At 50.0% G+C, this 14,297-nt stretch overlaps 1 protein-coding gene across 1 annotated transcript in view; it reads left to right on the forward strand.

The window, feature by feature from the left end:
- The window catches only part of LOC146797673 (uncharacterized), a 63,225-nt gene that overhangs the window by 22,368 nt on the left and 26,560 nt on the right, over positions 1 to 14,297 (forward strand). Inside the window, exons 2-3 of the mRNA XM_085627629.1 lie at positions 5,008 to 5,110; positions 5,450 to 5,514. Of these exons, the coding sequence (XP_085483755.1) occupies positions 5,008 to 5,110; positions 5,450 to 5,514 (168 nt within the window). The remainder of the gene's footprint in view (positions 1 to 5,007; positions 5,111 to 5,449; positions 5,515 to 14,297) is intronic.

Consider the following 14,297-nt stretch of genomic DNA (forward strand, 5'->3'; position numbering starts at 1 on the left):
CACCGTGTCTTCCATCTGCATGACTCCACCTCCACGTGCCACTACACCACCTTGTCCAAGCAGCCCTCTGGCTTGCCAAGCCACTGATAGCTCTACCTCAGCTGTTCCGCTCTCTCCCCGGTCAAGTGCCCCGACAGTCCCCGAGACACAGCCAGCCCCCAGTCCGCCTGACAGCCAAGTCTGAGTGGGAGTCACCCTCACACACCTGTCTCTCACACAGGTGGGCCTGAACTGCATATTGTTGCCCCCTGACTGTGATGCTGACCATGGAAAGGTACAGTCGCACACATTCCCTGTGCAGCTTCTCATGGACATACTCTGCACCCTGAACGGGCCACTGGCCTTGTTGCTCTTTGCTGTGTTGTACTATTCCCTGTGCAGCTTCTCATGGACATACTCTGCACCCTGAACTGGCCACTGGCCTTGTTGCTCTTTGCTGTGTTAAAATATTGTATAACACACGAAATACAGGGGGTCTAACAGCCAGATTAGAGAGGCTACACTATCGATACTGAGTCAACAAGATCTCAAAATATCTTTAACGCACATACATAACGTATTAATAAAGATGAAGAAAGAAAAGGCTAACACTACATGCATAAAGAAGACCGGTACATCATTGATTATTCACAAAATGGCTGATTAATCCACAACAGATTGTAAAGGGTTTCCATCAAATTAGACTCAATGATCAGTCATATCATTTGGCCAAACCCATGTGCAAATGAAGCTGGTCCCCTGATCAGTGGGACACTCAGCTCCGCACCTTATTGTTGTATCAGGATTTGATCCACCAAATACACAAACTGTCCATAATGACTGATCTTTTAATGGTAAAGATAGAAAAAATAGTGCAACGAACAAAGAAGTGATTTAAAATAGGATGGAATGTCCTCCTTTTAAATACTTTATTCTGCGGACTGGACACACCTAATTAAAAAATAGAACAGTGCAAAAGAAGACAGTGACAATTATCTGTCTACATAAGGGCCAACATGTTTCTGCCTAACGGGTATTGAATCCCTTGGCATTCGTCAGGGCCTCTGTTCGTATAATAGTTGCACTCCTAATAGTGAAATATAGAATTCACCACCATCACCAAGAACAAATTAAAGTAAAAATGGTTCGGAACGGTACAACCTGTAACAACCATGAACATTAGCCCTCTGATTCACAATGGTTACTGTGAATTCTGTGAAGGAAAACGTTATATCATTAGTACGGTGTATCGGTCTCATATGCATGATGTGTCACCAAACCAACCAATAATGTATGTCAAAAACATTTTTTTTAATTTTTATGCTTACCCTTTGTGGTAGGGCAATAGACCTCACCTCACCTGGACACTGCTCAGGTACTAGGAGGCCCTGCACTACAAAGATATAGGGAAAACAAAAGAATGTGGCACAGTACTGTAAACAACTTTTTTTGCCGCTTTATACCCTGCCTATAATCATTCCTGTAACCAAATACCCTATATCTAGAGGCAAAACATGTGAGGTAGGTAAACACCCCAAACTCAGTGTACTCAGCCCCAAAATGACCCAGGAACTCGACTAAGACACCAAACTTAAAGGGAGATTAAAAATCCTTTTTATGTTCATTCAGGAGTTTTTTCTGCTTACTAAACTACAAAAACCTGTAATTAGCTGAAATTTGCAACATAGTGTTGCTAAAAATATTCTAAAAATGTTCTGTGATAGCTGCTCACCTTTCCGTCGGTACCTCAAGCTCCCATCTGAGACTTGGGGGAGGCACTGATCTGTAGGAGATGCTAGTATAAGTAGTCGTTTGTTAGTGAAGTATCCCTCCACCTTTAAGAAGTATACTAGATAGAGGCAATCTTATCATATGTCCCTTCAGTAGGTATGTGCTGGTAGCAAGGACACTATTGTCAAACATTTATTGTAAAATAAACCTTATTGGTCTTTATTTTCATAAGAAAACTAAAGGCACTATTTTACGCTCGAAATCTCGCGAGATCTCGCGAGAGGAAGTACTCAGAACTACCATATGATGTCATATCGGCCATCTTTGTAGTTCCTAACACAATTCCGATCTTATCATATGTCCCTTCAGTAGGTATGTGCTGGTAGCAAGGACACTATTGTCAAACATTTATCGTAAAATAAACCTTATTGGTCTTTATTTTCATAAGAAAACTAAAGGCACTATTTTATGCTCGAAATCTCGCGAGATCTCGCGAGAGGAAGTACTCAGAACTACCATATGATGTCATATCGGCCATCTTTGTAGTTCATAACACAATTCCAATGTTGTATTCAATGGGCATAACTATGCAGAAGCTCCAAAATCTTAAAAAGTGGGAACCGTCCTAGTGGCTGTGCATAGCTATATGTCACCCTCCAGTGTGTATCAGAAAACTCCCATAATCAAACCTATTTATGACATTATGAGAAGAAAGTGAGCAAAGTAATGAGTCAATATGTACAACATGTTTGTGTAGAAACACCCTATTACAGTCAGTATATCCCAGTTATTGCTCACTAGTGCCAAGGCTACAGGGAGGTCCAAGGAATATCATCATTTAATCCTCCTGTATCTGTCCTAAGTTTGTAAATCCATTTTTGCTCTTTTCTGAAAAGGTAACTCGACACATCACTTATGTGACTGGGTATATATGGCTTCTCAAGGACAGTCCATTGAAAGTCCGTTTCTAAATGTGCACACTCCAGGAAATGTCTCGTGAGTTTAGTGTTGTTTTTCTTACAACGAAAAGAACTCTTGTGTTCTAACATCCTGGTGCGGACTTTGCGGGTCGTCATACCCACATATCGTGTGGAACAAGGACATGTCAGCATGTAAATCAGATTGGAGCTGTTGCAATTACTGTAGTTACTCTGCAACCAAGGTCTCGTGGTGCCTATATCTATCTCCTTCGTGTGTTTTGTCTGAGAGCAGACTGAACAGATGCCGCAAGGATGATGCCCAACAGCTGGTGGAAGGTTCCACAATGTTCCACCAAGTTTCCTAGGGAGCTCTTTTGGGCGTGTGTGAACAAGTCGATCCCGAATGCTGCTTGACCTTTTAAACGCAAACAAGGGTTGCGCGATTTTCTCTCTCCCATGGTTCAGAAGGCGCCAGTGTCTTTTGACAATCTTCTGGATGGCATTGCTTCTAGTGTTAAAGGTGCTCACGAAAGTGAGTCTAGTCAGGGGTGGTTTAGGGATTGGAGCTTCCAAGAGAGCCTCCCTATTGTTGTTAACTGCTCTCTTTTTTGATCTTTTTATGAGTGAATTGGGATAGTGTCTGTCCCGTAGTTGTCCACAGAGATTCCTAGTATGCACCTCAAAATCATCTCTATTGGAGCAGTTCCTGCGGACCCGCAGGAACTGGCCATATGGTAGATTCTGGCGCAGGGACTTCGGGTGATAGCTCTCATAAAGGAGAAGTGAATTCCGCGCCATAGGTTTCTCGTACAATTCACTCTGCAATCCTGCAGTAGTGACATAAATCGACAAATCTAGGAATGCAATTCTTTCCTTATTTGTTTCCATGGTGAATTTAAGAAACTGGTTTCTACTGTTTAGCCATTGGTGGAATTCATTGACAGAATCTACCGTGCCTCTCCACACCACCAACACATCGTCAATATAACGCTTCCACCACCTAATAGAGGTGTGGAAGGGGTTGGCGGGTGTCAGTACGTGTTGTTGTTCGAACTGGTGCACATATAAATTCGCCACTATCCCAATTCACTCATAAAAAGATCAAAAAAGAGAGCATGGGAGAGAGAAAATCGCGCAACCCTTGTTTGCGTTTAAAAGGTCAAGCAGCATTCGGGATCGACTTGTTCACACACGCCCAAAAGAGCTCCCTAGGAAACTTGGTGGAACATTGTGGAACCTTCCACCAGCTGTTGGGCATCATCCTTGCGGCATCTGTTCAGTCTGCTCTCAGACAAAACACACGAAGGAGATAGATATAGGCACCACAAGACCTTGGTTGCAGAGTAACTACAGTAATTGCAACAGCTCCAATCTGATTTACATGCTGACATGTCCTTGTTCCACACGATATGTGGGTATGACGACCCGCAAAGTCCGCACCAGGATGTTAGAACACAAGAGTTCTTTTCGTTGTAAGAAAAACAACACTAAACTCACGAGACATTTCCTGGAGTGTGCACATTTAGAAACGGACTTTCAATGGACTGTCCTTGAGAAGCCATATATACCCAGTCACATAAGTGATGTGTCGAGTTACCTTTTCAGAAAAGAGCAAAAATGGATTTACAAACTTAGGACAGATACAGGAGGATTAAATGATGATATTCCTTGGACCTCCCTGTAGCCTTGGCACTAGTGAGCAATAACTGGGATATACTGACTGTAATAGGGTGTTTCTACACAAACATGTTGTACATATTGACTCATTACTTTGCTCACTTTCTTCTCATAATGTCATAAATAGGTTTGATTATGGGAGTTTTCTGATACACACTGGAGGTATGCACAGCCACTAGGACGGTTCCCACTTTTTAAGATTTTGGAGCTTCTGCATAGTTATGCCCATTGAATACAACATTGGAATTGTGTTATGAACTACAAAGATGGCCGATATGACATCATATGGTAGTTCTGAGTACTTCCTCTCGCGAGATCTCGCGAGATTTCGAGCATAAAATAGTGCCTTTAGTTTTCTTATGAAAATAAAGACCAATAAGGTTTATTTTACAATAAATGTTTGACAATAGTGTCCTTGCTACCAGCACATACCTACTGAAGGGACATATGATAAGATCGGAATTGTGTTAGGAACTACAAAGATGGCCGATATGACATCATATGGTAGTTCTGAGTACTTCCTCTCGCGAGATCTCGCGAGATTTCGAGCGTAAAATAGTGCCTTTAGTTTTCTTATGAAAATAAAGACCAATAAGGTTTATTTTACAATAAATGTTTGACAATAGTGTCCTTGCTACCAGCACATACCTACTGAAGGGACATATGATAAGATTGCCTCTATCTAGTATACTTCTTAAAGGTGGAGGGATACTTCACTAACAAACGACTACTTATACTAGCATCTCCTACAGATCAGTGCCTCCCCCAAGTCTCAGATGGGAGCTTGAGGTACCGACGGAAAGGTGAGCAGCTATCACAGAACATTTTTAGAATATTTTTAGCAACACTATGTTGCAAATTTCAGCTAATTACAGGTTTTTGTAGTTTAGTAAGCAGAAAAAACTCCTGAATGAGCATAAAAAGGATTTTTAATCTCCCTTTAAGTTTGGTGTCTTAGTCGAGTTCCTGGGTCATTTTGAGACTGAGTACACTGAGTTTGGGGTGTTTACCTACCTCACATGTTTTGCCTCTAGATATAGGGTATTTGGTTACAGGAATGATTATAGGCAGGGTATAAAGCGGCAAAAAAAGTTGTTTACAGTACTGTGCCACATTCTTTTGTTTTCCCTATATCTTTGTAGTGCGGGGCCTCCTAGTACCTGAGCAGTGTCCAGGTGAGGTGAGGTCTATTGCCCTACCACAAAGGGTAAGCATAAAAATTAAAAAAATGTTTTTGACATACATTATTGGTTGGTTTGGTGACACATCATGCATATGAGACCGATACATCGTACTAATGATATAACGTTTTCCTTCACAGAATTCACAGTAACCATTGTGAATCGGAGGGCTAATGTTCATGGTTGTTACAGGTTGTACCGTTCCGAACCATTTTTACTTTAATTTGTTCTTGGTGATGGTGGTGAATTCTATATTTCACTATTAGGAGTGCAACTATTATACGAACAGAGGCCCTGACGAATGCCAAGGGATTCAATACCCGTTAGGCAGAAACATATTGGCCCTTATGTAGACAGATAATTGTCACTGTCTTCTTTTGCACTGTTCTATTTTTTAATTAGGTGTGTCCAGTCCGCAGAATAAAGTATTTAAAAGGAGGACATTCCATCCTATTTTAAATCACTTCTTTGTTCGTTGCACTATTTTTTCTATCTTTACCATTAAAAGATCAGTCATTATGGACAGTTTGTGTATTTGGTTGATCAAATCCTGATACAACAATAAGGTGCGGAGCTGAGTGTCCCACTGATCAGGGGACCAGCTTCATTTGCACATGGGTTTGGCCAAATGATATGACTGATCATTGAGTCTAATTTGATGGAAACCCTTTACAATCTGTTGTGGATTAATCAGCCATTTTGTGAATAATCAATGATGTACCGGTCTTCTTTATGCATGTAGTGTTAGCCTTTTCTTTCTTCATCTTTATTAATACGTTATGTATGTGCGTTAAAGATATTTTGAGATCTTGTTGACTCAGTATCGCTAGTGTAGCCTCTCTAATCTGGCTGTTAGACCCCCTGTATTTCGTGTGTTATACATTCAGTTGGTGCTGGGGATAAAATCAGGTGTGGGTCTTTAAAATATATATCCCTTGGACCCCATTTTAAATGGTCTGTTTACTCTGTGTTAAAATATTCCCTGTGCAGCTTCTCATTGACATACACTGCACCCTGAACTGGCCACTGGCCTTGTTGCTTTTTGCTGTGTTGAACTATTCCCTGTGCAGCTTCTCATGGATATACTCTGCACCCTGTACTGGCCACCGGCCTTGCTGTTTTGCCCTTGCCTGTGCAGCTTCTCATGGACTCACTCTGCACTTTGTCCTGCCCACTGGCCTTGTCGTTCAATCAATCAATCAATCAATCAAAGGCATTTATAAAGCGCACTACTCACCCGGAGGGTCTCAAGGCGCTGGGGGGGGGGGGGGGTCCGCTACTGCTCGAACAGCCAGGTCTTGAGCTTCTTCCTGAAGGAGAGGTGGTCTTGGGTCAGGCGTAGTTCGGTGGGGAGGGCGTTCCAAGTCTTGGCGGCCAGGTGGGAGAAGGATCTACCTCCTGTAGTCGCTCTGTGGATGCGGGGGACGGCTGCGAGGGCGAGACTGGTCGAGCGGAGGTGGCGTTTGGGAGCGTAGAAGTTGAGGCGGCTGTTGAGGTAGGTCGGGCCTTGGTTGTGTAGGGCTTTGTGTGCGTGGGTGAGGAGCCGGAAGGTGATTCTTTTGTTGATCGGGAGCCAGTGCAGGTCTCTCAGGTGTCTGGAGATGTGAGTTCGTCTGGGGACGTCGAGGATGAGTCTCGCCGAGGCATTCTGGATCCGCTGGAGTCTCTTCTGGAGCTTGGCGGTGGTACCGGCGTAGAGGGCGTTGCCGTAGTCCAGTCGACTGGTGACGAGGGCCTGGGTGACTGTTTTCCTGGTCTCGGTGGGGATCCACCGGAAGATCTTACGCAGCATGCGCAGGATGTTGAAACAGGACGAGGAGACGGCGTTGACTTGTCTGGTCATGGAGAGGGAGGAGTCCAGGATGAAGCCCAGGTTGCGTGCGTGGTCTGTCGGTTTGGGTGCGTTGCCCAGGGCAGGGGGCCACCAGGAGTCGTCCCAGGCGGAGGGTGAGGAGCCCAGGATGAGGACTTCCGTCTTGTCTGTGTTCAGTTTCAGGCGGCTGGTCGTCATCCACTCGGCCACGTTTTTCATCCCTTCGTGTAGGTTGGCTCTGGCGGTGGCGGGGTCGTTGGTCAGGGAGAGGATCAGCTGGGTGTCATCGGCGTAGGAGATGATGTTCAGGTTGTGTTGGCGTGCGATGGCCGCAAGGGGGCTCATGTAGACATTGAAGAGGGTGGGGCTGAGCGAGGAGCCCTGAGGGACGCCGCAGGTGACTTCCGTGGCTTCTGATCTGAACGGGGGCAGGCGGACTCTCTGTGTCCTTCCGGTGAGGAAGGAGATGATCCATTCCAGTGCCTTCTCCTTGATCCCGACGTTGCTGAGGCGCTGCACTAGGGTGCGGTGGCAGACAGTGTCGAATGCCGCGGAGAGGTCCAGGAGGATGAGGGCCGCTGTTTCTCCGTTGTCCAACAGGGTTCGGATGTCGTCTGTGGCAGCGATGAGGGCGGTCTCGGTGCTGTGGTTGGCCCGGAAGCCTGACTGGGAAGGGTCGAGGGAACCAGTCGTCTCGAGGAAGGCTGCCAGTTGCTTGTTGATGGTCTTCTCGATGACTTTGGCTGGAAACGGGAGGAGCGAGATGGGGCGGTAGTTCTTGAGTTCGGTGGGGTCCGCCGTTGGTTTCTTTAGTAGAGCGCTGAGTTCGGCGTGCTTCCAGCTCTCAGGGAAGGTGGCGGTGTTGAGGGAGGTGTTGATGATGTCCCGCAGGTGGGGTGCGATGACAGCGTCGGCCTTGTTGAAGATGTGGTGAGGGCAGGGGTCGGTTGGGGAACCGGAGTGGATGGAGTTCATCGTGCTGATGGTGTCTTCGAGGTTGATCGGTGTCCAGGCGTTGAGGGTGCTGGTGGGGGGCGTTGGTTTGGTCGTGGGGAGCGTTGGTTGTGTTCTGAAGCTGTTGTGTATGTCAGCGATCTTGTTGTGGAAGTAGGAGGCGAGGGAGTTGCAGAGGTCTTGCGATGGGGTGATGTCGTTGGTTCCGGCGTTGGGGTTGGAGAGCTCTCTGACGATGTTGAAGAGCTCCTTGCTGTTGTGTGCGTTGTTGTCCAACCGGTCCTTGAATGCTGTTTTCTTGGTGGCGTGGATCAGTTGATGGTGCCTTCGGGTGGCGAGCTTGAGGGTAGTCATGTTGTCCGGCGTTGGGTCTCTTCTCCATGCTTTCTCGAGGGCTCGGCAGTTCTTCTTGGAGCTCTTGAGTTCGTCGGTGAACCAAGGGGCCTTCTTGCTTCCGGGTCTGCTGGGTGGGGTCCTCAGAGGGGCGAGCTCGTCCGCGCAGGTGGAGATCCATTTCGTGAGGTTGTCGGCGGCTTGGCTGGGGTTCGGTGAGCTGGCGGGAGGGTGCTGGCTCAGGGATGTGGTGAGTTGTTCGGCTGTGATCTTGTTCCAGCTTCTTCGTGCGGCCTGTTGCTGGTGGTGGTGGACCGTGGTTCTTTTGAAGGTGAAGTGGATGCAGCTGTGGTCCGTCCAGTGGAGTCCAGTGGCGTGGCTGAAGGAGATGTCTTTGCTGGACGAGAAGATGGCGTCGAGTGTGTGTCCGGCGAGGTGGGTGGGGGTGGTCACCAGCTGCTTGAGTCCGAGGGTGGCGAGGTTGTCAAGCAGGGTGGTGGTGTTGCGGTCGTTGTTGTTCTCCAGGTGGAAGTTGATGTCCCCGAGGAGGATGTAGTCGGCCGAGGGGAGGGCGTGCGGGCTGATGAAGTCGGCGATGTCTTCGCTGAATTGAGTGCGTGGTCCCGGGGGTCGGTAGATCAGTGTGCCTCTGAGGGTGGTCTTGGGGTCGGTGTGGATCTGGAAGTGCAGGTGTTCGGCGGATGTCAGGGTGTTGTCGGCGTTGGTCGAGATACGGATGGTGTCTCTGTGGATGATGGCGATGCCTCCTCCAGTCTGGTTGTCGCGGTCTCTCCGGATGATCTTGTAGCCCTCTGGGACGGCGATGGCGATGTCGGGCGCTGAGGAGTCGTTCATCCAGGTTTCCGTGAGGAAGGCAACGTCAGGGGCTGTGGTGTCGAGGAGGTTCCAGAGTTGAACGGCGTGTCTGTGGACGGAGCGGGTGTTGAGCAGGATGCACTTGAGGTGGTTGCTGCTGGTGTTCGGCTTGGCGGGTGCTGGTGCGGGGCAGGTCCGGATGCAGGTGAACTTGCAGGTGAGGCAGCTGAAGGGTCCGTGGGTGCGTCTCGGAGTGGCTTGGTAGCACCCGGGGGTTCGGCCGGTGTTGAGTGCGTTGAGGGTGGCGGCATCGTAAGTCAGGCGGGTGGGCTGGGGTCTGCGGGGGCCAGGGGTCCTGGCCCTGGGCGCGGTCCAGGCGCGGACGGGCGCAGACGGGCTTACCTTTGGCGCGCCTTCGGCGCTCATTCGGTGCTCCCGCTGCGCGCGTCCGCTGCGCGGTCGCTCTGAGGGCATCATAAGAGGGGAGCCGGGAGGGAGGGTCTGCGGGGAGGCGGGGAGCGCGGGAACCAATCGGCGGGCGGGGGGGCGGGGTCTCGTGGGCAGCGGCGGGAAACCAGGGGGCTCGGTGGCGGCGCTTGGCGGCCCTGTGGCGGCTGGGGCGGCGCTCGGCGGCCCTGTGGTGGCTCAGGCGGCAGGCGGCAGCAGGAGGTCCAGCAGGTAAGGAGCAGGCGGGAGGTGTGTGAGCGACCAGGCCGAGGGCACAGTGGTCACACCTGGGACGGGGGAGAGGGTCCCCTTAAGAGGGGAGCCGGGAGGGAGGGTCTGCGGGGAGGCGGGGAGCGCGGGAACCAATCGGCGGGCGGGGGGGCGGGGTCTCGTGGGCAGCGGCGGGAAACCAGGGGGCTCGGTGGCGGCGCTTGGCGGCCCTGTGGCGGCTGGGGCGGCGCTCGGCGGCCCTGTGGTTGCTCAGGCGGCAGGCGGCAGCAGGAGGTCCAGCAGGTAAGGAGCAGGCGGGAGGTGTGTGAGCGACCAGGCCGAGGGCACAGTGGTCACACCTGGGACGGGGGAGAGGGTCCCCTTAAGAGGGGAGCCGGGAGGGAGGGTCTGCGGGGAGGCGGGGAGCGCGGGAACCAATCGGCGGGCGGGGGGGCGGGGTCTCGTGGGCAGCGGCGGGAAACCAGGGGGCTCGGTGGCGGCGCTTGGCGGCCCTGTGGCGGCTGGGGCGGCGCTCGGCGGCCCTGTGGTGGCTCAGGCGGCAGGCGGCAGCAGGAGGTCCAGCAGGTAAGGAGCAGGCGGGAGGTGTGTGAGCGACCAGGCCGAGGGCACAGTGGTCACTCCTGTGTGCCCCCTGCCTGTGCAGCTTCTCATGGACTCACTCTGCACTTTGTTCTGCCCACTGGCCTTGTCGTTCACTGCTGTGTGCCCCCTGCCTGTGCAGCTCTTCTTTTCTCATGGTACCTTTCTGTGCAATATGTGAATAAAGACAGTTGCGCCTGTTGTCTATTTTGTCAGTGTCCTTACTGAATAAAGTGATTTTTTGCTGTGTGTAAATGGTTTACTGTGCCACATGGTCTGCGTGCCACTTCAACTAAGTCAATTTTTGGGCTCACTTACTCTCTTTTTTTTTCAGGGGTGACAGGGTCTTCAGTTCTTCTCGACCCAGATACTTGTGTAGGCAATGGTGTCAATTTACAATGGATAGCAGTAGTCATTTTCTTATTTTGTTCATGTTGGTTAAATTGTACACATGTCAGGTTGGGGGGCACTGCTAGCACAGATGGGGTTTCTGCACACAGTATTGCAGGCAGGCTGGTCAGGGTCATCATGTATGTGTGTTCTTTATGTGTGCCCAGTGGTGTATATGTGTGGTCATCTTGTGATGGCCAGTCATCCTAGTCCCATGGCTTACTTTCCATTTGTGCTCTTGGATGGCCAGGTAGTCTGCAGTGTGAAGGGGGTGAGTTTGTGGGGAGTGTTGATGTGTACATGCCTCTGCACTGTCAACTACACACATGTGTCACCCAGGAGTTGTGTGCCTGTTGTTTTGATTGTTCATCCCTGTGGATGTGGTTGTATGCCCATGTGTGAGTTGTATGTTGTGCACTGTGCAGTGTGTTGGTGTGTCTTTACAGTTCTATCTGACTCCTACTTGTTGTTTTTGTCACTCGTGAGTATGCTGAGGGTGTTACTGGCAAGTCAGTGTTGTGTTTTGTTGCACATCCATGTGTCTTGTTGCTGTTTGTGGAGACTGTGCAGACCTGCTGCTCCACATTTCCATTGTGTTTTCTCATGCATTGCTGTCCCATGGTGCCTTCTTGCCTCTAGTGTGGCATGTTGTGTGTGTTGTCATTCCATCCCCTATCTGTGCTTCAGCTGCCTACCCATTGTGGGTCTGCACTCCCTCTCTTTGTGTATGGTACACTCCTGCCATTTTCCCCACTGACATGCAGAACACTTCACTTTGGTGTCTGCTGTCCCCTTGGTTTATATGTGTGTGTGTGCCTCCCCATGACTTCATTTGTGACACTGTGCTTTGTGGTGCAGTTCTTTGGCCAGGGTCAATGTGTCACTCAGGGCATTTCCCCAATGGGTCATGTGTGATGTTCTGGTGATGTTTGTCAGTCATGGTTGCTCCTATGCAGTTCAACTGTGTGAGCTGCCCAGTCCTCTGGTCAAGTTGTTCCCACCTTTGTGTCCCAGACTTGTGCATCTGTTGGGTGTTGTGTTGGATGTATGTGTGTTGGCTGTGTTATTGCTTCACTTCCTGGGTGTGCTGTTGTCTTTGTGCTGTGCTGTATGGTGTTGTGTGGGTTGCTTTTCTGTCAATGATGTCTGTGTGTGGCTGGTATGTTTGGTGTGCACACACAGCTTGTTGTGCATGCAGTGCTGTGTGTGTATGTTGCCTTGCGATTGCCTGGTGTGCATCCCCTGATGTCCTGCCGTGTTTGCTATGTGATTTTTCTGCCTGTGCATCTGTTGTTTGTTTGCTGTGGCTGTGTTGTTCTGTGTTGGTTCTTGTGTGTGTTGTGGTATGTTGTCTGTGCATTGTTCCTGAGTGATGAGGTTGTGCACTCCTGTTGTGTCTGTGCTCCCATTGCCTTTCCCCAGTTTAGCTGCACAGGGCATGTATGTTGTTGTTGTGGCTCTGTGTGTGTTTCTGTTGGGTTATGTGTTTGTCTGTTGTATTTATTTCGACATTTGTGGTGGCATCCCTGTGTGTGTGATGTTTGTGGCTGACCCCCAGGGTGTGTTGTTGTTTGTGTGTGTATTGACTGGCAAGTATTGCCAGCCTTCAGTGTGTTTGGCACTGGTGTTGTGTGCTGCTGGTGTGAGGGGGTATGTGTGTAGATTCCTACTGGTGTTTGTCAGTCCTGAGGTGTGTAGATGGGCCCTGTGTGTAGTGCTGCTGGTGTACTCCTGTGAAGTTGTTGTATGGATGTGTGGCTGTTCACAGTTTGACTTCAGGGCCTTCCTTTCATCCTTGTGCCTATACGTGGTTTGCCTTTCTGTCTCCCTGTGTTGTTGCACTGAGCTGTCTGTGGTTTGAGTTCACTGACTGTGCCAGCCATGTATGCTTTGATGGTGTGAGGGTGTTCTCAGTTCCTTGTGTTGATGTGATGTACACATGCTTGTTGTATGTCTCCATGGCCTTCCATTTGTGTGCAGCCCACTTTGGTTTCCCTATTTGTTGTGGTCCATTGCTGTTGGCATGTGGAGTGTGTATGTGTGTGTGTGTCAGTCTGTGGTATGTATGTGTGACTGTACAGGCTGTGTGTTCATTTGGATGTTAATTCCTTGTATATGTTCATTTGTTGCTTGTCCTCATTTTTGTTTCTCTGAGTGTGGTGTTGTGATGGTGTGTGTGTTTCCCTGGCCCCGTGCTACTATGCTGTGTGTTGTGTGTTCCTGTGCAGCCACTCCTGCAGTGTCTGTCTCCATGATTGTTTGTTGTGTGGTGCAGGGTGTGTATTGACCTGGCTTGTTGTTGTGCATGGGGTGCACAGGAGGTGCATAGGAGGGGTACATGGCATGTGCCTTCATGGGGTGTGCTAGTGTGTGGTGGGTGGGGGTGTGGCCCTGTGGTCTTTGTGCCCTGCCCATGCCTGGCACTGGCCCTGCCTTCTGCATTGTGCACATGTATTTCCTTGTGTTCGCCGCTGTGGTGACGTGACCGGGACATTTCTGCATGGTGGCGGTAGCTGTGTGGCTGTGTGTCCAGGATGCAGAGGGGTGACTTTGTGGCAGGTGGGTGATGTGTGGGTGCCCTTATGGATGTGTCCCTGTCCCCCATAGGGTGTCTGATGTGGATTTGGACCCTGTGTCTGCACGTGTGTTGTGTTTGTGTTGTTGCGTGCCTGCGGCGACGTCCACGCGGTCCATGAGTTCATGGTGATGTAGCAGGTACAGCACTGGAAAGACGTGTAGAGCTGGGTCCATGGCGGTCGTGACTGGGACTCTGGTTTCACGCTCTGCTGTCGAGCTTCCGCCGTCTATGGTTGGGCGGTGTCTCCGCTGCGGTGCCTCCGCTGCGGTGCGTCTGCTTGTTTGAGTCATCCTAATTTGTGGAGCGGGGCGGACGTCATTCCGCCCGGCGGAGAGTCTCCATTGGCTCCCACCTCCGCAGTGGCGGGCGCACTTTGATGGCGGTGCACGTCGCACCGCGGCAGTCGGGAAATGGCCTATGTTTAGCCTTACTAATATGGCAGACGTGAGGACCGCTGCTCGCGGGCGGAAAAGGGCATTTTTCCACACTGCCAGCGCCGCGGTGGTGCCACCGCCCGACATCCTTATGGACCCCTAGAAATCTACAAATTTCCTAAAAAGGCTTGTTTAAGTCAAGGGAAAATAGCACAGTTAATTGTACCCTTACAATGTTTTCCAGACTAAAGATATCAACTGCTTGTCGTACATTACCCTAGTCCATCTTCTCCG

This window comes from Triturus cristatus, chromosome 9, assembly GCF_964204655.1.
Source record: "Triturus cristatus chromosome 9, aTriCri1.1, whole genome shotgun sequence".
Taxonomy (NCBI): domain Eukaryota; kingdom Metazoa; phylum Chordata; class Amphibia; order Caudata; family Salamandridae; genus Triturus; species Triturus cristatus.